A 23883-nucleotide genomic window follows, 5' to 3' on the forward strand; every position below is an offset into this window, starting at 1 on the left:
CTCTCGCTGGATCTCTTCGGACCCCCTGGGACTCCCGCACAACCCCCTTCCCGGATCCCCGCGGACCCGGCACCGCCCCCTCCTCGGATCCCCTGCATCTTCCGGACCCCGCGCCGCCCTCTCCCTGTATCCCCCTCGGCTAGGGCCCCGCCCCCACACGGTCCGCACGGACAGGCTCGCGCCGCGCAGCGCCCCCCCCCCCCCCCCCCCCCCCGCCCCCGCGCCCGCCTCTGCGGCTGCGCGCACGCGGGGCCGAGGCCGAGGGGAGGGGGGTCGCGCCAGGGGCTGGCTGAGCTGGTGTGGCGGCAGCGAGAAACGGAGCGAGCCCGACGCCGCGGGCAGGCCCGGAGGCAACTGAGGAAGCGGTCATGTCGCGCTACACGAGGCCCCCCAACACCTCCCTGTTCGTCCGGAACGTCGCGGACGCCACCAGGTGAGCGGCGGCGGCCGCCGCAGGTTGGCGCGCGGGGGAGGGGCGGGGTAACGGCAGCATCGCAGAGCCCGGTTGCGGCCCGGCGGCTGTGCCCGGCGCCTCCCCGCCGGCCCGGCCCGGGCCTTCAGCGGAGGCGCCCTTCCGCGGGGGCGGTGCGAGCACTTGGGCTACTTGGGGCAGGGACGGGACTGGCTCCTCCGCCCTCCCGGCCCGCGTTCCGTCCGGGCGCAGCGCACACCCGCGGCAGGGCCCGGCGCCCAGGGGATCGGTCACCCATCCCCTGCTCGAGCACCGGCGGCGCGCAGGCTGCCGCTTTCCCCGGTAGCCAAGGGCCCTCCCTGCCCCTGGCCGAGAGTGTTTTCGCTTGGCCCCTTTGTCGCCGGGCCCCGATAAAGCTGCGCGTCCTCCGTCCTAGATGAAGAATTGGGGATGGTGAGAAGGTATAAAATAATGCGTACCTTGGGCCTTATAATTTCGGTTCCCTCAGTCTGGTCTACTTACAGGGGATGCCGGTGACATTTTATTTGTTACACAATGCAAAGGATGGCTTCAGTGAATGAGATTTCAGTGTTTCTCTATAAAGTTCGGAATTCCGTATAAACACCCATGATAACGGTTTGGATAGACTTCCCTGGTCCAAGTGTGATGCTCTAGTCTACACAGTCTCCTCCCCGCCTTGAGAATTTTTTGTCTACATAGTGCTTAAACATAACTATTAAGAAATGACTACTTCATAAAGCACTTTTCTCCCCTAATAGACACCAGAGGGAATGACTGAGTGGGACAGGGACATTAAGAGACGTTTCCATTTCACTGGGTTTCCTTAATTTACTCCCCGCTCAGCCTTCTTAGGTATGCAGTATTAATCTTTATTGTACATAGGGAAAAGCTGAAGCTCAGAGTTTTAATGATTTACCTGGGGCTTCATGGCTACAAATATATTGGAGCCCTTGACTCCAGAGCCATATGGAGTAGTCATAATTTACCTTAGAGGAGTGAATTTTAAATATTTTTTAATTTGATCCCTACTATTATGTATGTCACAGCTATAGACTGTGAGTTATTATACCTTAATTAACATCTAAAAGATGCCTGTGTTTATATTTCTCCTCTCAACCTGTTTATCGATACATTACATAGAAAACAAGCAAAATTTATAATTTGGACAGGGTAAAAAAAAATTCCCACAATTAAACAGACCACTTGAATGCTAAATAAGCATCAAGCCTCCCCAGTGTGTCGTGAAAAAAAAAAAGAGGTTTCCAATTCTGATGGCCACCAGCGGGGTAATATGAATGCGTGAAGTTGTCAGGTTTTAAGGCAAAATAGGATGGTGTGGACTTGTCGGGTCATAAGGCACAATAGGATGGTGTGGGCTGTAGCAAACAGAAAGGAATAGGTGCCATCTAAAGGGGACAGCAGCTGGTACTACTAGCTCCAGCTAATAACTACTATGTAGACATTTGGACTTGTTGCCACATCATCCTAATTTTCTAAAGAAGTCAGAAAACTGTGTGTGTGTAAACTCTGTTTCAAAATGTTGGCGTTTATTAAGTTGAATCATACGAGATTCCCATGTTTGTTGATTTAAAAGCTATAAAATATTGGCAGTTTTGTATTTCCAGCACACCTTAAAAATTTTTTAAACATTGTGCTGGCCAAATAAAACACATCAGCAGGTGACACATGATCTCTGATCTAGATAATCCACCATGAGTAATGAAGACTGAACACTGAGATTTGTTGATTTTCTTTTAATTTTTCACCACTTTTTAGCAGTGCCCCTGGGGGCAATCACCTAGGTTTGTGTTAATGGAATAGTAACCACTAACATTTGTTGAGTATTCACTGTGTGCTGTTCACTGTACTAAATACTTTGTGTATATTGTCTTATTAAATTTTGACAATAACCCTATAATGTATATTCTTCATTAATCCTCATTTTACAGATTAGAAACTGAGGCTTAGAGAATTTTTTTTTTTTAAGAATTTATTTATTTGAGAGAGACAGAGAGAGAGCATGAGCTGGGAGGAGAGGGAGAAGCAGGGAGCACTGAGTAGGAAGCCCAACTCGGGACTTGATCCCACGACCTGGGATCATGACCTGAACTGAAGGCAGATGCTTAACCGACTTGAGCCACCCAGGTGCCCCTAGAAATTAAGTATCTTAGCTAAAATTACACAGCTACTGAGTAGTTTTGTGAATGTAGAATCATTACATGTAACCTATATTAAAATTTTTTGGGGGGCTCCTGGGGGGCTCATTTAGTTAAGTGTCAGCCTTCGGCTCAGGTCATGATCCTGGGGTCCTGGGATCAAGTCCCCCATCGGGCTCCCTGCTCAGTGGGAGCCTGCTTCTCCCTCTGCCTTCAGCTCTCCCTGCTTGTGCTCTTTCCTGTGTGCACGCTCTCTGTCAAATAAATAAATAAAATCTTTAAAAAATAAAAGCTTTTTTTGTATGAGATGGCATGCAGTATAAGTTAACTAGCAATATGAGCAACTAGACACATTTTTTAAATTATTTTTAATTTTTATTTTATTTATTTATTTGACAGAGAGAGACAGCAAGAGAGGGAACACAAGCAGGGGGAGTGGGAGAGGGAGAAGCAGGCTTAACGACTGAGCCACCCAGGTGCCCCGCAACTAGACACAATTTAAATTAGCTTTAACATTTAGTATGCTTATAAAGAAAATCACTGGGATAAATGTTAAAACAAACGGCATAAAATTATCTATATGGTGTGATTTCAATTATATTAATATATGAAGAAAGGAAAAACTATAGAAAATGAGCCTGGAAAGAAATCCATTTGAGTGGTTTTCTTTTTCCTGTTTTCCTGTTTTCAAATTTTATTAAAAATGTTATTTTATAAAAAGCCAAACTTCATTTAAAATGTTTCTTTGCAGTTGCCATTTTAATATATGCCATAAAGCACAAGACATTAAAAGATATTATGGCTTAGCATAAAATTTGTTAGGAATGAAACTGAGTACAAGAACCAAAGAAAGATTTAAAAATTTTTAAAAGGACGCCTAGCTGGTTCAGTGGGTGGAACGTGCAACTCTTGATCACGGGGTTGTAGGCCTGAGCCCCACGTTGGTTATAGAGATTACTTAAAAAATAAATACAATCTTTAAAAAAAAAAACATGATATAATATGTTTTTCTTTTTTTTTTTCTTTTCACTGGTGAAGCAAAATCTGGATCAGGAAGAATACTTTAATATCTTTGCTTTTTTACCATGTAGAAGAGTAATTTTTTTAAATGTCAGATACAGTTTTCTAATGGAACAAAGTAATGTCCAAATCCCAAATATAACATTTCCATTTTGATGCATAATATCATGTCGGGTTGGGGAACAGCCATCAGATACCTTCTTTTGGACATAGCATTTTTTGGTTGTATAGTGTATGTAAGGATATTGATATTGATGTATAGAAAAAGCATTAAACAGAATTCAGCAAGATCATGAGAAAAAGTGTCAGCAAATTACAAATAGAAGGGAACTTCCCTAGTCCAATAAATGGCATGTATGAAAAGCCTATAGCTGACAAGATACTTTAATAGTAAAAACTGAATGCTTTCCCCTAAGATCAGAACAAGCCAGGGGCATCTGGTGCTTAATTGGGTTAAGCGTCCAACACTTGATTTCAGCTCAGGTCATGATCTCAGGGTCCTGAGGTCCCCGTGTTGGGCTCTGAACTCGTGTGGCATTGCCTTGAGATTTTCTCCCTCTGCACACTTCCCCCGCTTGCTCTCTTTTTCTCTTTCTCTAAAAACTAAATAAATCTAGAGGCGCCTGGGTGGCTTAGTCGTTAAGCGTCTGCCTTCGGCTAGGTCGTGATCCTAGGTCCTGGGATTGAGCCCCCATGTGGGCTCCCTGCTCCGCGGGAAGCCTGCTTCTCTCTCTCTGCTCCCCTGCTTGTGTTCCCTCTCTCACTGTGTCTCTCTCTGTCAAATAAATAAAATCTTTAAAAAAAATAAAATAACTAAATAAATCTTAAAAAAAAAATAAGCCAATGATGCCCACTCACACAACCTCAATTTATCATTTTGTTGCAGGTCCTAACCAGTGTAACAAGGCAAGAAAAATAAATAAAAGATATAAAAACTGTAAAGATAAAGCAAAACTTGCCCCTATTCTTAGGTGACTTGTGTACATAAAAGTACAGTAACTAATGAGTTTTAGTAAGTTATTAAGATACAAGATGAACTTATGAAAAATCTATATATTAACAGCAAACAGTTGAAAATAATGAAATTTTAAAACAATTATTGCCTTAGTATCAAAAAACAGACTTAGGAATAAGTTTAAGAACAACAACAAAAAAAGTAATAAAAATCTACAATATAGTGCCCCAAGAGAAATAAAGAAGACTACATAAAACTACAATACAGTGCCAAGAGAAATTAAGACAACATAAATTGATAGACATACCATGTTCTTGGATTGGAAGACAAAATATTAACTTATCAGTTTTCTCCCAAATTGATTATGTTATAGATTCAAGGCATCCCTGATCAAAGGCTGTTTAAAAAATAGAAACTGCCTGGCTCAAAAGAGTGTGCGACTCTTGATCTTGGGGTGCTGAGTTCGAGCCCCACACTGGGTATAGAGATTAGTAAAAAAAAAACTTTTGAAAAACAAAAAACAAATTGACAAGTTAATTCTTTTTTTTTTTTATAGATTAACCTTTTAATTACATTTTTCTGAAAAAGCTGTGAGATTTCCATTTCTTCGGGAGATATTTTCACCACTGTGTTGTTCAATTCCACAGGTTAAGTTTTCTTCATTATTATTAAGAACTTCATACATGTTAGAGAGATTGCCGTTCATTGCTTTTTCATCTTTTCGAAAAGACACAGGAGGAGACTTGCTAGACTAAAGCTGACGTCTTTAAAGGCGTGCAACAAGAATATTGCCACAATGATTGTAAAGAAGCCACTCAAAGTACCAATGACATCATCAACAGGCATATCTTGCCACTCCTTAAAAAGAATAGCTGAACAAGTTAAAACTGATGTTGTAAAGAATACATAATATATTGGAGTCACAATGGAAGTATTGAATATATCCAGGGCCCTGTTCAGGTAATTAATCTGTGTGCTCACACAGACTATAAGGCTCAGCGGCAGAATCCAGGCCAGGGGATGTCGCAGCACAGGCTTTCCAGCAAACAGCTTTTTGATAGCAATGCCCAGGCCCTTAACACAGGAGACGGAAAATGCTCCAATTACAGAGCAGATTGTTATGTACACAAGAATGTTTGTCTGTCCGTGGTGAGGTCCCACCACGAAGATTAGTATCAATGACACAGTGACCACAAGTGTTGCAAAGACCACAAAACCTGGATCTCCCAGCTTGTGGGACATTTCATTTAAAGTCTCAATTTCCTCTTCTTTGGGAGCATGAATGACCATAACTGTAGATCCTAGAATACTTAGCAAACATCCAATTTTCCCATGAAGATTAAGTCTTTCATTTAGGAAGTATGAAGAAAGAATGGCACTTACTAGTACGCTGAGAGCTCCTAACGGAGTCACTAGGGTGGCTGGTGCAAAGGCATATGCAGCAAAATTGGCTACCTCACCTGCTCCCATTGATAGCAATCCAGCCCACCACAACCATTCTTTAAGATGTGCATGGCCACCTTGACCTGCTCTCATGGAGCCTTTCCTGGCAAGTCGCAGAAGACCTTTTTTTTTTTCAGAATGAAACTCCCGCCAATGAAAATGCTGGAGCTCATAGCCAATCCCAGACCAATGTAAAAGTCATATTTTCCATGCCCCTGGATCATTTCATTTATTACTAAAGAAGTTCTTGTGAGTCACATTGATCACAAAACAGAGAAACCACTGGTGCTGGAGGCAGGATTATGCATTCTTCAAATATGTAAGTTTAATATGGTCTCTCTTATGAAAAAAGTCTGGAAGCAGTTAGAGATGACTTATTCACTTTCATTTCCTTGTAAATACTCTTTATTCTCATTTAAAGTTTTAAACCCTGGCAGAGTAGCTCCGGCCCCAGTTGGAGGCCGGCCATGCGGCTTCCCCTCCGCTATCTGGCGCTGGTCACCTCTGCTTACACGCCCACACAGGCTGCACGGGCCGCCGCCTCTTGAGCTCGCACGGCCAGCGCCTTCGTCGCCGTACAGAAGGAGGTGAGAGCACCCAGGGCTGCAGCCGTGAGCGCCGCCTCCTCCACGGGGGTGCACCAAAGAGAACCTGCCCCAGACAACCTGCGACCCCTGCCGCAGCCGGGACCAAGGGCCATCGCCGAAAAGGACAAGTTAATTCTAAAATATATTGATATACAAAGGATCTAGAATACTCAAAATGATCTAGAAAAAGATCACTGAAGGTGGAAGACTTACACTACCTGACATAAGACTTACTAAAAATATATAGTAATGAAGACAGTGTGATATTGGCCTAAGTATAGACAAATCAATAAAACAGAATAGAATCCATAAATAATCCACACTTACAGAGTCAAATGATTTTTGACAAAGGTACCAAAGCAGTCCAGGGGAGGAAGGAAAAATCTTTTCAACAAATGGTGCTGCAACAACTGGATTATTCATACTGGGGAAAAAATGAACCACGGCCTCCACCTCACATGATAATTTGAGCTGGATCATCATTTGAAATGGAAAAGATAACAATATTAAGCTTTTAGAAGAAAACATAGTATATCTTCATGACCTGGGGATAGGCAAAGATTTCTTATGGACAAAGAAAGCAATGACCATAAAAGAAAAAAGAATACGGATAAATTAGATTTCTCTAAAATTAAAATTTCTGTTCACTAAAAAAATACCATTAAGAAAGTACAATAGGCAAGCTACAGATGAGAGAAGATATTTACAAAACATATACATTGGGGCGCCTGGGGGGCTCAGTTGGTTAAGCATCTGCCTTCGGTTCGGGTCCCGATCCCAGGGTCCTGGGATTGAGCCCCGCATCGGGCTCCCTGCTCGGTGGGGAGACTGCTTGCTTCTCCCTCTCTCTCTGCTGCTCCCCCCTGCTTGTGCTCTCCCTCTCTCTCTGAAATAAATAAAATCTTTGAAAAAAATGGGCAAAAACCTCCAGCAGACACTTCACAAGGAAAAGTAGCACATGAAAAAGTGTTCAACATCATTTGTCATTTGGGAAGTGCAAACTAAAACCATCGTGAGATTCTACTTAATACCCGCTTGAATGGCTAAAATTAAAAAAATGACAAGTTTTTTGATAAGCACCAAGTGCTTACAAAGATTGGCACAACTGAAACTCATACATTGTTGGTGGGAGTATAAAATGGTACAACCACTTTTCAGAACTGTTTGGCAGTTTCATAAAAATTACATATATACACATCCTATTTAACTCAGAAATAACTGCTGGTAGGTATTAACAGGAAAGTATTGGCCCATACACATGAAAAGATGTTGTATCTAATTGGTTGTTAGGTAAATTAAAATTAAACAACAATAAGATACCCATTCACTTTTCATCCATCAGGATAAGAATTAAAAATGTTAATGAAGTGGAGCGGTAGGAATTCTTATGCAAGTGTTGAGTATAAGTTGATTTGGTCACTTTGGAGAATGTGTAGTGAAGCTGAAGATAAGCATACTCTCCAATTCACCAATTGCATTGTGATACATGCCAGGCATCTCACAGAGCTCCCCAAAGCACATGTATTATAATGTATGCTGCAGCACAATTTGCAGTTAAAAAAAAAAAGGCAGCATCTTAAATGTTTATCCACAGAAAGATGGATGAGTAAATTGTGGTTTATTAATAATACCAATACAGGGGTGCCTGGGTGGCTCAGTTGGTTAAGCGACTGCCTTCGGCTCAGGTCATGATCCTAGAGTCCCGGGATCGAGTCCCGCATCGGGCTCCCTGCTCAGCAGGGAGTCTGCTTCTCCCTCTGACCTTCTTCCCTCTCGTGCTCTCTCTCATTCTCTCTCTCTCTCAGATGAATAAATAAAATCTTTAAAAAAAAAAATAATAATACCAATACAGTTAAACTGAGTGAACTAGAACTACATAGAGAAATCACAAGGGAGGAGAAGGCAAGGAGCAAAATTATACAAATTGTCTGATACTATTTATATGAAATTTGATATATAAACATTTAAGTATGGATATAGTCATTTGCATAAAAGTAGAATTATGGAGGGATGCCTGGCTAGGTCAGTAGAGCCTGTGACTCTTGATCTTAGGGTTGTGAGTTCAAGCTCCATGTTGTGTATAGAGATTACTTAAAAAATAAAATGTTAAACAAAAATACAAAGTTACGCAGAGGAATGATGAACACCGATGATTGTTTCTAAGGTAGAAGAATATAAATGTAAACATCTCATTTTTAAAAAAACAATTACTGAAAATGATGACAAGTGTTGAGATACAATAAATGCCGTTGGTGGGTACATAGGTGTTTGTTTTATGCTCTATTTTCTGAATGTCAAAATGGATGACACCAAAAATACAAAAATGAGAACAAAACAATAGCTAACAGGTGTAGGAGTGGTGACAGTGAAAGGGAACCAGCTCTTTTGAGAAGTTTGGTTCCTTCAGACTACTGTCATCCTTGGCTTCTGGGATTCCAGTCCTCCATGACACACATTGCTCCAGCCTCCTTTTGTACTATCTAGGATCCTTTCCTTATCAGCCACTCATATTTGTTGATGGGATTGTCTCAGAAAATATTCACTTAAATTCTAGCTTTGCTGCTGGCTCTGTGTACCTCTGGGCAAGGTAATTTCTCTTATTCTCAGTCTCCTTGACTATTAAATGGGTAACAGTAATATCAAATGGTACTCTATTTTGAGTGCCTACTTTGTGCCAAACAACTACGCTAGGTACACTGGTGAAGACAGCCATTTTAAAAGTGATCCTCAACACTGATTCTCAGAATTGCCTGTGAAACCCTTAAAAAAATTAAACCTAACGGGGGCCCACCATGGGAGGCACTAATTGGGTCCAGGGTTAATGCATCAGGCTGGAATACCTTTTCTATAACATTTCCTTCACAAATGATTCCAGTATTCAGGAATGGTTGAGAATCATTACTCTCTTGTCCATGTTCCGTGGTAGCAGGAATTGTTTTCCTTGTTCTCCATCACATCCCTAGAGTTTGCCCATAGTAGGTGCTCAGTAAGTATTTGTTGAATGAATAAATGAAAGAAAAAGACATTGTCACTACCCTCTAAAGATAATAGTTTCAGGGAATGCGGACAATTAAATATTTTATAGTAAGAAATAAAAATAATAAAAATATAAATTGTTATGTCAATTGCACTGCCTTGTATATAGTGGACATTTAATCATAGTTGAATTCATATCTGTAGCTTAATTTTTTTTTAAGATTATTTTCAGAGAGAGCACAAGCAGGGGGAGTGGCAGGCAGAGGGAGAAGCAGGCTCCCAGCTGAGCAAGGAGCCCGATGCAGGACTCAATCCCAGGACCCTGGGATCATGACCTGACCCGAAGGCAGACGCTTAACCGACTGAGCCACCCAGGTGTCCCTCACATCTCTAGCTTTAATCACTGACTTCTAGTCTGGAGAAGAAAATAAAATTAATTTGTATAATCATAAGTTTTAGTTGTTTACAGGACTCTTTTTTTTTTTTTAAGATTTTATTTTTTAAGTAATCTCTGTACCCAACGTAGGGTTTGAACTTGGAACCTAGAGATCAAGAGTCATATGCTCTGCCTGCTGAGCCAGCCAGGTGCCCCTGTCTATAGAACTCTTATGGATGTTCTACCATCACCTCAAATGCGGCTTTTCTCTCGCCTCCCTCTTCAACTTTTCTTTTCCAGCTGTCTAATTTTTGTCACTGATACCATGTTTCTTCCATTTGCCCAAGCTAGCAGCTTTGCAGTCATCTTTGAGTCTTCTTTCTGCACAATATGTTTTGAAGTACTCTTACTTCTTCTGAGCCATGTTTTGTGCTCATAACTTGGTGTTGAACCTCTAAGATCTCCATGAGGCAGTAGGGCATAGTGGTTAAGAACATAGACCCGACCTTCGGCTCGGGTCATGATCCCAGGGTCCTGGGATCAAGCCCCGCATCGGGCTCCCTGCTCGGTGGGAAGCCTGCTTCTCCCTCTCCCACTCCCCCTGCTTGTGTTCCTGCTCTCGCTATCTCTCTCTCTGTCAAATAAATAAATAAAATCTTAAAAAAAAAAACAACATAGACTAGTGTCAGGTTGTGGGAGTTTGATTCTAGTTCTGTCATTTGCTGGTTTGGTGACCTTAGGTGAATTCATCTGTCTGTGCCCTCATCTGTAAACAACCATAGGGTTGTAGTGAGAATTAAGCGGTCTTAAGGTGAGCAGTGGCTCGATTATAAATGCACTATAATTGTCAGCTATAAAAGCTAAGTATTTTGTCTCTTGAGTTAGATTGTTGCTCCATGAAGACAAATATGCTAAATATTCCTTTCGTACCCCCTCTTTACTACCTATGATATATAGGAGGTTTAAAAATATTTGTCAAATTTAAGAATACAGTAGTTATTTTGCTTTATGTTTAAAAGTAAAACATCCATTTTTCTTTAAAGCCTGAGAAATAATTTTAGGACTTCTTTAGAATCTAATTCTTGCGATCTGAAAACAAAATGAACATAAACATGAAATTACAGTGAGGTAAATGAATGTGTTCTTAATGAAATAGGGTTAATAGAACTCTTTATTATTGACAATTGAAATATGGTGTAATAGAAATAACTTCCAAAGATGGATAATAACTTTCCTGGGTCATTGTTTCCCCAATCTGATTAAGCATAACAGCCACCTGGAGTGCTTATAAAAATAGAGATTTCCAGCCCCTAATCCAGATCTTTTGAGTCAGAACCGCCAAAAGTGAGGCCTGAGGATTTTTCTTTTTTCTTCCTTTCTAATCCCTGGGTGATTCTTACGACAATTTTAGATAATACTAGTCTAGATAATATACTTTCTTTTGAAGGTTTCAACTGGATTTCCATAGGCAAAATATTTTAATCCAGATATTCATATTTCTTTGCCTTATTTCTAAAACACTTCAGGCCTGAGGACTTGCGCCGTGAGTTTGGTCGATATGGCCCTATAGTAGACGTTTACATTCCACTTGACTTCTACACCCGCCGCCCAAGAGGATTTGCTTATGTTCAATATCCTTTGTTTTACTGTGTGCATGTGAATGTACTGTATACGTGTGCAGATACTCATGTGTATTTAGGAGCATATGTTATATGAGATTAATATTGCCTAATTGTGTTTATTTCTTTATCTCAGAAAATCTAAAGCAGTCCACAGTAGCTGGCAAGCGCCCCCCAGTTTGAACCAACCTGTTAGCTAGAATCCAAGCATAAACCGAGCAGGCGAGAAAAAAGGCACCTAAAGTTCAAGCATCAAGGAGTAAAGAGGGAGGGTGGACACAGATATAAAGACCTGGAAGAGGGGAAGTCTTTATCAAGCAAAAGACAAAGCCAACACCAGGTTGAGACTTCGGCTTTCCTACATTTATTCAGAGTTCCAGAGTCAAAGCCAAGTCTGATTTTGTTGGTTCTTCGTCTCTTATAAAGTCCATCTTGCAAGCCTTAAAGAGTAAAGGTCAAGGTTCAAGATCAAGTGACATTGAGGTAATTGCCAAAGTCTCATTTTGTATTGCATTTCTTGAGCTTTTTCTGTTTTCTATTTAAAAAAAATTTAACCAGTGAACAACCTCCTGAAAGATAGCTATTTAGTCATTTTATATAGTTTATTTCCATTTTAGTTAGGTTTAGTATATAATTTATGTAGATAAGGAAGTTTAGTGGGATATTACAAACCAGTATATGTAATTCCAGATGTTCACAAATTGCTTTTGTGTTTTTTTTATAATTATATCCCAAGCAGTAAGAACATAAAAGTATTTTAAAGTAGTAGGTTCAGAAGTAAATATGATCATTTTTAAAGGTATAATGTTTTAGGTGACATGTGTTTGTGCAGTTTTGTTTGTAATAAGTAATTTCTCCTAAATGTCATAATTAAAACACTTTTTAGTGAAAGAGTAATTGTAATTTCAGAATAAAGGCTTTTGCATGCTGATTTTTTTCCATGAAAAACCTGAAAGAAGGGAGTGAGTCCTGTACAGTTTAATTATTAATACTAGCCAGGGTTGGACTTACTTTTTCCTCATAACCTGTTTCACATTATATATGCATACTGCAGCTACTCTAATGTGTATATTAAAAGTATAGTTACACGTTTGTTTCTGTTCTTACTTTTAGATAGATTCTTCTCAATCATAAGGGGGCATTTGTTGTCATAATAAAAGTGAAATTCTTTCTGATTATATATATATGTATATAGGAGATGTAAGTTTAATACTTGGAGTTGTTTTTCCTATTAATTTCATGTCACGTGTAAATAATTCTTTAAAAATAACATTTTTACTTGATATCTGACGTTCAAAGTATCCTTAACAGCTAGTCATATTTGAAGATGTTCGTGATGCTGAAGATGCTCTTTATAACCTCAATAGAAAATGGGTATGTGGCCGTCAAATTGAAATACAGTTTGCACAAGGTGACCGAAAAAGTAAGTGCGACTAAACATTAGATCTTATTTATTCAGCAGAATGAGTTTTAGCTATGACAGATTTTTCTTATTTCAAATTCTTTCAGAAAATACTACTACTAAAGTACCTGTTACTGAGGTTTTCAGGTAATAAATTATTTCATATTCTAGCACCAGGCCAAATGAAATCAAAAGAACGTCACCCTTGTTCTCCAAGTGATCATAGGAGATCAAGAAGCCCCAGCCAAAGGAGAACTCGAAGTAGAAGTTCTTCATGGGGAAGAAATAGGAGACGGTCTGATAGCCTTAAAGAGTAAGTACAAAATACAAGAGGATTGAAAACTTAATTTTCTACTTTTTCTGGAAGACATTTTAAAGAGTGTTCAGAAACAGGCCACAAGAATAATCTAATTCAATATACATAAAGATCAACTTTTGTTAGAAAAGTATGCTCTTAGGGTGCCTGGGTGGCTCAGTCAGTTAAGTATCTGACTCTTGATTTTGGCTCAGGTCATGATCTCAGGTTTGTGAGATCGAGCCCTGCATCCGCCTCCATGCATCCAGCTCCATGCTGAGTGTGGAGTGTGCTTAAGATTCTCTCTCTCCCACTTCCCCTTCTTCCCTGCCCCCCCCTTAAAAAAAAAAAAAGATATGCTCTTCTTTATTTGAAATGTATTGTTACTTAACTTGGGTTTATTGGATACCTTCCAGTATTTTTATTTCATGGCAGATTTTAACTTTAAACCTTTTTAATAGAAAAATAATATGGGCTGAAGAAAAAAATTTTAAAATGTGTACTTGACAAATAAAATGAGGAGTTTTATTTTATTTTTAAAGATTTTACGTATTTATTTGACAGAGAGAGAGCAAGCGCACAAGCAGGTAGAGCGGCAGAGAGAGGGAGAAGCAGACTCCCCACTTAGCAGGGAGCCCGATGCGGGGCTGGATCCCAGGACCCTGGGATCACGACCTGAGCCGAAGGCAGACGTTTAACGGACTAAGCCACCCAGGCACCCCAAGGAATTTTAAATAAATAAAATTTTCCTAACTGAACTCAGTAATTAAGAATCTTAAGTTCTGGGGCACCTGGGTGGCTCAGTCATTAAGCGTCTGCCTTCGGCTCAGGTCATGATCTCAGGGTCCTGGGATCGAGCTCCACATCGGGCTCCCTGCTCCGCGGGGAGCCTGCTTCTCCCTCTCCCACTCCCCTTGCTTGTGTTCCCTCTCTCACTGTGTCTCTCTCTGTCAATAAATAAATAAATAAATAAATAAAATCTTTAAAAAAAAAAAGAATCTTAAGTTCTGATGATTAAAAACTCATAAGAAATAGAATCACTTGTGAAAGGAGGTTGAACCTAAAATTAATGTAAATCAATATATTTATAAAAGGTAAGTTATTTTCAAAGATAAATTCTAAGTATGGTATTATAAGAAGACATGAAAATAAAAAGTTTTTCGGAAAAAGATATTTGCAGTTTATCTATTTTGTTAGCCAGGAGTTTCTGTTACAATAATAGTAAATCACAATGGGAATTACTTGGTGAAGCTATTTAAATAATAACTGAAATTGTATTAGCATACCTAAATTCTTAAGTAATTGTATTTATCTTGAGTTTTAATGCTATAATTTTTTCATAGACATGTAGAATTTAAAGGTAAATTCTGTCCTTGCAGCGCCTGGGTGGCTCAGTCGGTTAAGTATCTCTGCCTTGAGCTCACTTCATGGTCCCAGGGTCCTGGGATTGAGCCCCACATTGGGCTCCCTGCTCTGCAGGAAGCCTGCTGCTGCTTCTCCTTCTCCTCCTCCTCCTGCTCTCTCTCTTTCACTCTCTCTCTAGTAAGTAAAATCTTTTTTAAAAAAAGAAAAAAAGTAAATTATGTTCTTAAAGATCAGCACTGGGGCTCCTGGCTGGCTCAGTTGGTGGAACATGCCATTCTTGATCTTGGGGTCATGAATTCGAGCCCCATGTTAGGTGTAGAGTTTACTTAAAAAAAAAAAAAAAAAAAACAGCATTCACACTAATATTCTCTTTCTGTGAGTATATGCTTAGCTGGGGAGGGGCGCCTGGATGGTTAAGCATCTGCCTTCGGCTCGGGTCATGGTCCCAGGGTCGAGCCCTGCATCGGGCTCCCTGCACATTGGGAAGCCTGCTTCTCCCTCTCCCACTCCCCCTGCTTGTGTTCTCTCTCTCGCTGTGTCTCTCTCTGTCAAATAAATAAATAAAATCTTAAAAATACACTTAGCTGGGGAAAAACAAAAAATGTCTGTCAATTGTCCCACATAACCATTGGAGTATCAGGAATATAATGAACCACATCTTGTAAGACAGTAATACTGTTTTGCTTTCTGCTCATTATAAGATCATTGCTTAACCTCCCTGACCTCAGTTTTTTCATTTGTAAAATTGTATTATAAAGAATACAGATCTTGGGGCGCCTGGGTGGCTCAGTTGGTTAAGCGACTGCCTTCGGCTCAGGTCATGATCCTGGAGTCCTGGGATCAAGTCCTGCATCGGGCTCCCTGCTCAGCAGGGAGTCTGCTTCTCCCTCTGACCCTCATGCTCTCTCTCTATATATATCTCATTCTCTCAAATAAATAAAATCTTTAAAATAAATAAATAAATAAATCTTCAAAAAAAAAAAAAATACAGATCTTACCTAGCTCTCGTTATATTCATAAGGATCAGATTTTGTGTCTGCATATGTGTATGTGTATATATGTAAATGAAGCAGAATTTGTATAAGCCTAACAAAACGATAAGTAAATACAGTATATGCGGTATTACCTTAGACTAAAAAGAGGTCTCTTATTTTGTTTTTAGTGGATATGGATTAAAAAACAAACTAGTGTTGCTATCCACTGGATTATGATGAGCTCTTTGAGGAGCAAGGACTTTTGTCTTATTCATGCTTATATCCCCAGCACTTAGCAATAGTCCTAGCTTATGTTAGTTATTCCATAAATTTTTGTTGAATTCATACTTCAATGAATGTATATATATATTCCTGAAAAATTGCTCCTCAGCTGCCTTTAGCCCAAATACAGCATCTCCGCCCTCTTTTCTTTTTCTATGTTAGATTTTTTTCTGAAGGATAATTTTCCCATTTGGCCTTCTACAACAGGAATGAAATTTAATAATTTCTTTCTTTTTTTCTTTAAGAGAAGGAGAGAGAAGGTGGGGAGGAGCAGAGGGAGAGAATCTTAAGCGGGCTCCACATTCATTATGGAGCCCGATGTGGGGCTCAGTCTTACCACCCTGAGATCCTGACCTGAGCTGAAATCAAGAGTCAGACGCTTAAACGACTGAGCCACCCAGGTGCCCTGAAATTTAATAATTTCTAAAAGCCTGTGCTCTTATTCCAGAATATATTTATACTGTCCAGTGTTCTTTATTCCTTCCTATAATTCCACACTTCTGAGATTCTTTTAGCCTAAAAAATTTTTAGTATTTCTTACAGTACAGGTCTGCTGGCAATGAATTCTTTCAGCTTTTGTTTATCTGAAAAATCTTCATTTTATATTCACTTCTGAAGGATTTTTTTGCTGGGGATAGAATTCTGTGTTGGCAGGGACTTTTCTTGTATTTACGTAGGTATGTATGTAAACAATCTCTACACCCAATATGGGGCTTGAACTCATGACGCTGAGATCAAGAGTTGTATGCTCTACTGACTGAGCCAGCCAGGCACCACTTTTTCCCCACTTTTAAAAATAATATTATTCTATTTATTGAGAATTATAGTCAGCTGTCAGTCTTAATGTTGCTTCTTTGAAGGTATGTGTCTTATACTCTGGTTTCTCTTCAAATCATATAAATCTTTCACCTTTTACTGAAAGATTTCCATGGAGACGAACAACTCTGGGTCTTAAACCAATTTTTCGAGGCCTTGTTTTAACACAGCTGTAAAATAAATAAATAGATAAATAAAGGTAACGTGTCTTATTCTCCAGGGTTTACTGAACTGCTTGAAATTGCAAGTTGATACCTTTCATTAATTTGGGGAAATTCTAGGTCATTATCTCTTTAAATATTGCTTCTGCCTCATTCAGTTTTTCTTTCTGACTGTGTGACTGTGTACTGCATATCTCTTATGCTCTGTTATGGATTTCTTAAAATTCCTTTTCTTTCCTTGTGTTTCAGTAGAGATGTTTTTCTAATAATCTGTTTTACAGTTCAGTTCACTTTTTCTTCTGCTGTATCTAGACTGCTGTTAAATTGATCTAATGACCTAAATTTCAGAAATATATTTTCAGTTGTAAAATGTCCATTTGCTTCTGCCTATAGATTGCAATATTCTCTTGAACTTTTCTATCTTTAAATCTGTTTTGCCTGTCTTTTCTTCCTACTTGAACATACAAGTCATAGTAATTTTTTAAAATTCCTGTCTGAATAATGCCAATACCCATATTACTTTGGGTCGATTTTTTTTTCTTTTATTTCCTTAGCTTTTAGTAATTTTTATCTATTTTTCACATACCTCATAATTTCTTTATTGAATGTTGGACATTGTTGATGAAAACTTACAACACTTTGGATGATAACCTCCAAAGAAAATTGTTTTCTTCTAGCAGGTGGAGTATTGGCAAATCACCTTGATTTGTCAAGGCTTGGTTTGAGGCATTGTTAAGGTTGATTTATTTTAGCTTTACATTTACTCTTAGGGGGTGGTCCTTACCTGTAGGATATGGCCCTTATGGGTTCTTAATTGAAAGCATGGGTTGTTACTCAAGGTTCCTTGACCTTTTAGGGGCTTGAACTCCAGCCTCTCTCCCCAGCACTGTGTGTCTGATAGAATTTCAGCTTAATTCTTGAATACTCCAACTGCTGTATTTGCTGACTTCTTGGAGTCTCATCCTGTACGTGCACAGCTTAAAAGATGGCCAATGACTTGAAGAGAATTTATAGGCAAATTTTAGGAGTTTTTTTTTTTTTTTGTCTGCCATTCTCTCCTGAGATTTTGCCTCTTTAGTCCCAACCATTTTGGTAAATCTGAATCCTAACTTGCCTCTTCAGCTTAATCAAGTGGCCATTTTCTGGTTGGGTTCAGTTTCCCCCTGCCAGCATTTGGAAAATGGTCTTAGTGAAAAGAGCCATGGCTTGTAACCCCTCAAGTTCTACTAGGGTTGGTTATTCTCCAGTGCCTTTAAATAGTTGTTTTATAATGTTATTTAGCTCGTGTGTGTGTGTGTGTGTGTGTGTGTGTGTGTGTGTGTGTGTGTGTATGTTTTCTATGGGAAGATTAGTCTAATACACATTGTTCTATCATGGCAAGATTCAAAAGTCCTGCATCTAGGTTTTGTGTTTGTTTTTATAAGCATTATTTGACAAACTTTAAATAATTACTTTCTCTTTTTTATCTTTTTTTTCCTTCAAATTTTCATACCTCTTGGGAGTTGTATAACCCAGATTAAACATGCAGGGCATTTTTCAGAACTGACCCATATCATAAGATAAATCTAGCAAAGCAGAAATCTTTTGGTCATAGATTCTAGTATAACAAATATTACAAACTTGTTACTTATGTTTGAACTAAAAGTATGCAAAATAAAATTAAAATTGTTTCTTTTGGTTTATCCAGGAAAAACATAATATATAGTGTATAAATTCCTGAAATTGCTGTTTCCTAACCTTTCATTAAATGTTTTTGTGTAAAATATATACTCTTAACATAAGGAATGTTTGCAGGTCTCGACACAGGCGATTTTCTTACAGCCAATCTAAATCTCGCTCCAAATCACTACCACGGCGGTCTACCTCAGCAAGGCAGTCAAGAACTCCAAGAAGGAATTCTGGTTCTAGAGGACGGTCAAGGTCCAAGTCCTTACCAAAAAGGTCCAAGTCAATAGGAAAATCACAATCAAGTTCACCTCAAAAGCAGACTAGCTCAGGAACAAAATCAAGATCACATGGAAGACATTCTGACTCCATAGCAAGATCCCCTTGTAAATCTCCCAAGGGGTATACCAATTCTGAAGCTAAAGCACAAACAGCAAAACACACTCATTTTCGATCACATTCCAGATCTCGGAGTTACCGTCATAAAAACAGCTGGTGAACAGCCACAGAAGAGCGCTACATAGTCTTGAATGTGTTATTAAACCTCTCATTATGTTAAATAAAAATTCTTCAAGGCTTATAGAAAATGTGAGTTACTTTGGGCATGTGCAACAAATAAAATCTCTCTAGTTCTGGGTTAAATAAGACTTAGTTTCAATTTAAAGGGCCCATACCACAAATTATGATGTGTCTGATCTGTCACCATTTTATGGACCGTTTTTTGTTTACATTGTGGCAGAAGGATACTTCTCAAAGGAAATGGGTAAAATGGAACTAATGTAGAAAATTCTACTTGGATATGAAGTATTAGTAATATTAATGATACCTTTTACAAAAATATTTTTTACTTTAAAGCACTTTTACTTTCATGTAAAAAGTATGACTGTATAATTACATAGGGCAGACTTAAACTGCTTGACGACATATGTCTCTCTTGTATCTTCTGTTTAAACTTGGGCCAGTTCCTAGTGGATATTAGTTCATATTACAAAATTCTGACATTCCTAAAAGTAGGATTTATATAGAGATCAAGCATTCAAAAGATACATTCTCTCCTGAGCTCAAAAAGCTTGTTTTTTTACTGTGTAGAACAGTATAAATAAGTTGACATTAAGTTGCATCCTGTACCATGTTCATTTACTTCAGAAGTATCAAAACGTTTTAAAAATACTGAGTTTTGAATGGAGACTACTCTAAAAATCATGTGCACACTCATAATCCAAAAATACTCATATTAAGCCTTATACATTTGAAGAGTGGTACATTTTGTATAAAAACCATATTTTATAACATTATTTCTACATACCTACTTTTCATCTACTACTTAATTTTTTCTTTTTGGAGTTCAGCTCAAGACTTTAAATTGTACAGAATAAGTCCTATTATTTTTTAAGGTGTTTAGTATCTTGTATTAAGGAATTCAAGACTGCATCCTCAATAAGCTTTGTGGTATTCAGATTTACTTTACACTGCCCTTCATTTTTATAAACCAAATAACTTTATTGATATTGCTTTTGTAGTAGTTAAAACAATTTCTTTAAAAATGTGTTTGTAGTTTACGTTTTTCAGAGGGTTTTGGTAGTATTTGTGATAAAATGGTTTTGCATATGATTATTATAGGGGATATATTTATAGAGTTCTACTTGTGTACTTTGTTGACGTATATTGAAAATTAAAAGTTCTCAGCCCATATAGTTAATATTTGTAACTAGAGTGCTTAAGAAAAAAAATCTGTCTTATATTTTTGGCATATAGGAGCCAGTGTTGCTTCTATTTTTTCTTTTAATACAAATTCCACTTTGCATTTTCGACCCTATGTAAGAAATAACTTTACAAAATAATTTATATGCTGGTAATATTTGGACAAGTACCATAAATTCACATAAACTGTATAGTACTTTCTGAATACATTTTCTTTCTTTAATCATAATAGCAAAATCTTTGAAGTGTTCAGCTGTAATAAAATTTAGTCATAAAATTATGTGGCACTGTTGAAAATCTAAAAGATAGTCCAAAGAAAGAACAAATATTAATAGTGATGTTTCATATTTTCTAAATGTTTGGGTTTATCCACACATACATGCAGTAATTTGAAATACTAAGTAGGAATTGATTATTGTGTCTATACTTTGCATTTGATTATATCTTAGTAAAAAGTCAATACAGTGGTATTTCTGAAGATGCTTATCCTTTGATTTACCTCTGATTTGGTTTTCCATTGTAATCTTTAGGCTGCTTAGGAGGATACTATTTGATTTGATGGAAAAACTGGAATAATAATAGTTCAGACTTTTGTGAGCATTTACTTGGCACTGCTCTATAAGATTTACATTATTCACTCATCATCACAAAAGCTGTGTGAGATAAACACCACTGCAGATAAGGAAAGTGAGATGCAGAGAGGTTCAGTGATAACCACTAGGTCACACACTATTAGACTTCGGAGTGGACAGTGGCTGGGCTCCAGACTGCCCCTCCCTGACTGTTAACGCTTTTTGGAAGAGAAATCTTTGACAGATATATGCTAAACTAAGATAATGTTTAGAGGGAAAGGAGAAAATAGAATTAGGAAAATAAATGATTATAAGCTTTCACTGTAAATGGGTTCTGTGACTAAGTGGAAACTGACAATTGTGCTGGTTCCTTGAGAAATTGTCTTCTGGGTATATCTCTTCTAGGATTCACTTTTGTTATAGAATTGTTTCTTGGACCATTTAGGAGAGGATACTTAGGATAAGATTGTTAATAAATAAAGCAAATGTTTTACACATCTGTGATCATTTCCTTTAAAGACAATATATTTACTCAGGTGCTTCTCAAGTTTAGTGTAGGAGAACTACCTGTCCACATTTGTTCAGGATCAGAGGATAAGTTAATGTCAAAGAAAATAAAAATGGCCAGTACAACTATTTGTTTTCTTTCTCCCCATGAATAATACACAATTTCTGGGGGTGCCTGGGTGGCTCAGTCAGTTAAGCCTCTGCCTTCAGCTCAGGTCATGATCCCAGGGTCCTGGGATCGAGCCCCACGTCGGGCTCCCTGCTCAGGGAGGAGTCCTTTTCTCCCTCTGCCTCTCCCCCTACCACCCCATCCCCTCGCTTGTGTTCTCTTCTTGCTCTCAAATATCTTAAAAAAAGTAATTTCTGTATAGCAGCTGATACTTGGGAGTTGTAAACAGTGGAATATACCAAATTTTTTATTTGAAGCCTAGGATTTCATCTTGCACTGGGCTAAAACTAATTTTTAAATGAAAACTAATTTCAGGGCACCTGGTGGTTCAGTTATGTGTCTGATTACGGCTCAAGGCAGGATCTCAGGGTTCTGGGATCGAGTCCTGAGTCAGGCTCTGTGCTCAGTAGGGAGTCTGTTTCTCCCTCTCCCTCTGATCCTCCTCCCCACTTGTGCTCACACTCTCTCTGTCTCAAATAAGTAAATCTTAAAAAAAAAAAAAAAAAAAACTAATTTCAGGACTTTATATATTATTTGTAGTGTTTACTTGAGATACAGCTGTTACATTACAAATAAGAATGTCTACCTTTATTCTCATCCCACTGCAAGAGGCAAAATTAGTAAAAATCTGAAGAAGTATTTAGAATACTTCTACAATTCCTCTAAACTATATTGAAATTGTAATTTATTAGAATTAAACATTAAAATTTGTTTTCCAGACAGGTGGTAGAATATCTGGAGTATTTGTATGTAGATAAATATATGCTACTTAGGGGCACTTGAGTGGCTCAGTTGGTAGAGAATGACTCTTGGTCTTGGGATGGTGAGTTTGAGTCCCACATTGAGGGTAGAGGGTAGAGTTTACTTAGAAAAAAAAATACACGGTACTTAGTATGGTCTGGTGCAGAAATGTTAACTTGGCATCATGGAACCAAAACTTTAGGTCTAGACCCGGTAGATTTTCAGATAAGTTCATGACTTGCAAGAGTTTAAGGACCAGTGGTTCAGTGAGACCTGGGTTTTGGAGTCAGAACTTAACCTCTCTTTGACTAGAAACATTCTCAAGTATTAAATGATGATTATGCACCTTAGCATCTAAATCCCTCCCTTGATGAATAGGGTATTTAGGATCGTATCATGAACTCTGGCATTGGTTTATAAGGGTCAATTTAGGCCTTCTGGAAAATTTATGTCTTGTATGCCTTTAAAAAGATGTTTATATCACCCAGGTGATAGACATTGGGGAGGGTATGTGCTATGGTGAGTGCTGTGAATTGTGTAAGACTGTTGAATCACAGACCTGTACCTCTGAAACAAATAATACATTATATGTTAAAAAAAAAAAAAAGATAGGAAGGTTAAAATGAAGGGGGTAAATCGGAGGGGGAGATGAACTATGAGAGACTATGGACTCTGAGAAACAAACTGAGGGTTCTAGAGGGGAGGGGGTGGGGGGATGGGTTAGCCTGGTGATGGGTATTAAAGAGGGCACACACTGCATGGAGCACTGGGTGTTATATGCAGACAGTGAATCATGGAACACTACATCAAAAACTAATGTATGGTGGGCGCCTGGGTGGCTCAGTTGGTTAAGGGACTGCCTTCGGCTCAGGTCATGATCCTGGAGTCCTGGGATCGAGTCCCACATCGGGCTCCCTGCTCAGCAGGGAGTAACTCTGACCCTCTTCCCTCTTGTGCTCTCTATCTCTCATTCTCTCTCAAATAAATAAATCTTTAAAAAAAAACTAATGTATGGTGATTAACAAAATAAATTTTAAAGATGTTTATAAAATTAAGCAAATTAAAGATAATTGAGTCAAGCTTTTTTGGAAATAGACTGATAGAAGTGTTAGACATAAGGTTGATTCAACTTCTCTCAAGTTGATATAATAATGACATACCATTTTTTTACTTAAAGGAATCATGTGAAAGATTGAAATAAAAAATATTACACGCCATCAGTAGTATTTTCTCCCCCAAATTGTAATGTTTTTATTCTGTTTGGGGGAAAGGGCTATATGAATCTTACATTCTAGGAATATACTGCAACTCTGAACTTATGGAAATAAGTAGTATCAACTTGTGGGGGTAGATGGGTGCAGAGTAGATTGATGGTTACCGTTTTTTGAAAGTAGGTGATTTGGGGACGCCTGGGTGGCTCAGTCAAGCATCTGCCTTTGGCTCAGGTCATGATCCCAGAATCTTGGGGTCGATTCCTGCATCAGGCTCCCTGCTCAGTGGAGAGCTTCCTTCTCCCTCGACCTCTGCACCCCAACTCTCTCCCGGTTGCTATCTCAAAATCTTTTTTTAAAAAGTGATTTTAAGTATATGGTTCATAGAATTCAAAACACCATATTCAACCTACATGTTTATAGTAAATTAACAAATTAAAATCAAGAATATCTTACT

At 38.6% G+C, this 23883-nt stretch overlaps 2 protein-coding genes and 1 non-coding gene across 9 annotated transcripts; 2 read left to right on the top strand and 1 right to left on the bottom strand.

The window, feature by feature from the left end:
- Nucleotides 1-227: 227 nt before the first annotated feature.
- On the top strand, nucleotides 228-22756 carry SRSF12 (serine and arginine rich splicing factor 12). 7 transcript variants are annotated; one of them, XM_027600932.2, is made up of 5 exons: nucleotides 228-433; nucleotides 11473-11577; nucleotides 12885-12988; nucleotides 13139-13280; nucleotides 18682-22756. In XM_027600932.2, the coding sequence occupies exons 1-5, from the start codon at nucleotides 369-371 to the stop codon at nucleotides 19022-19024; spliced, it is 759 nt and encodes a 252-aa protein (XP_027456733.1). In that variant the 5' UTR covers nucleotides 228-368; the 3' UTR covers nucleotides 19025-22756. The 7 variants fall into 7 exon arrangements, with proteins under 7 accessions (XP_027456733.1, XP_027456731.1, XP_035584543.1 ...); XM_027600930.2 differs by having other exon boundaries at nucleotides 229-433; nucleotides 18655-22752; XM_035728650.1 differs by lacking the exon at nucleotides 11473-11577 and adding an exon at nucleotides 11702-12048 and having other exon boundaries at nucleotides 270-433; nucleotides 12865-12988; nucleotides 13075-13280; nucleotides 18655-22754.
- On the bottom strand, nucleotides 5105-7380 carry LOC113926271 (magnesium transporter NIPA2-like). The gene is given in 2 exon segments (XM_035728647.1): nucleotides 5105-5300; nucleotides 5303-7380. Coding segments are annotated over 2 exon segments (969 nt in total). The 5' UTR covers nucleotides 6101-7380; the 3' UTR covers nucleotides 5105-5129.
- LOC113928090 lies at nucleotides 16755-16871 on the top strand. Its single transcript, XR_003521775.1, has one exon. It is a non-coding gene; the product is annotated as a U5 spliceosomal RNA (small nuclear RNA).
- Nucleotides 22757-23883: the final 1127 nt, after the last annotated feature.

Source organism: Zalophus californianus, chromosome 7 (assembly GCF_009762305.2).
Source record: "Zalophus californianus isolate mZalCal1 chromosome 7, mZalCal1.pri.v2, whole genome shotgun sequence".
In the NCBI taxonomy this organism is placed as follows: Eukaryota; Metazoa; Chordata; class Mammalia; order Carnivora; family Otariidae; genus Zalophus; species Zalophus californianus.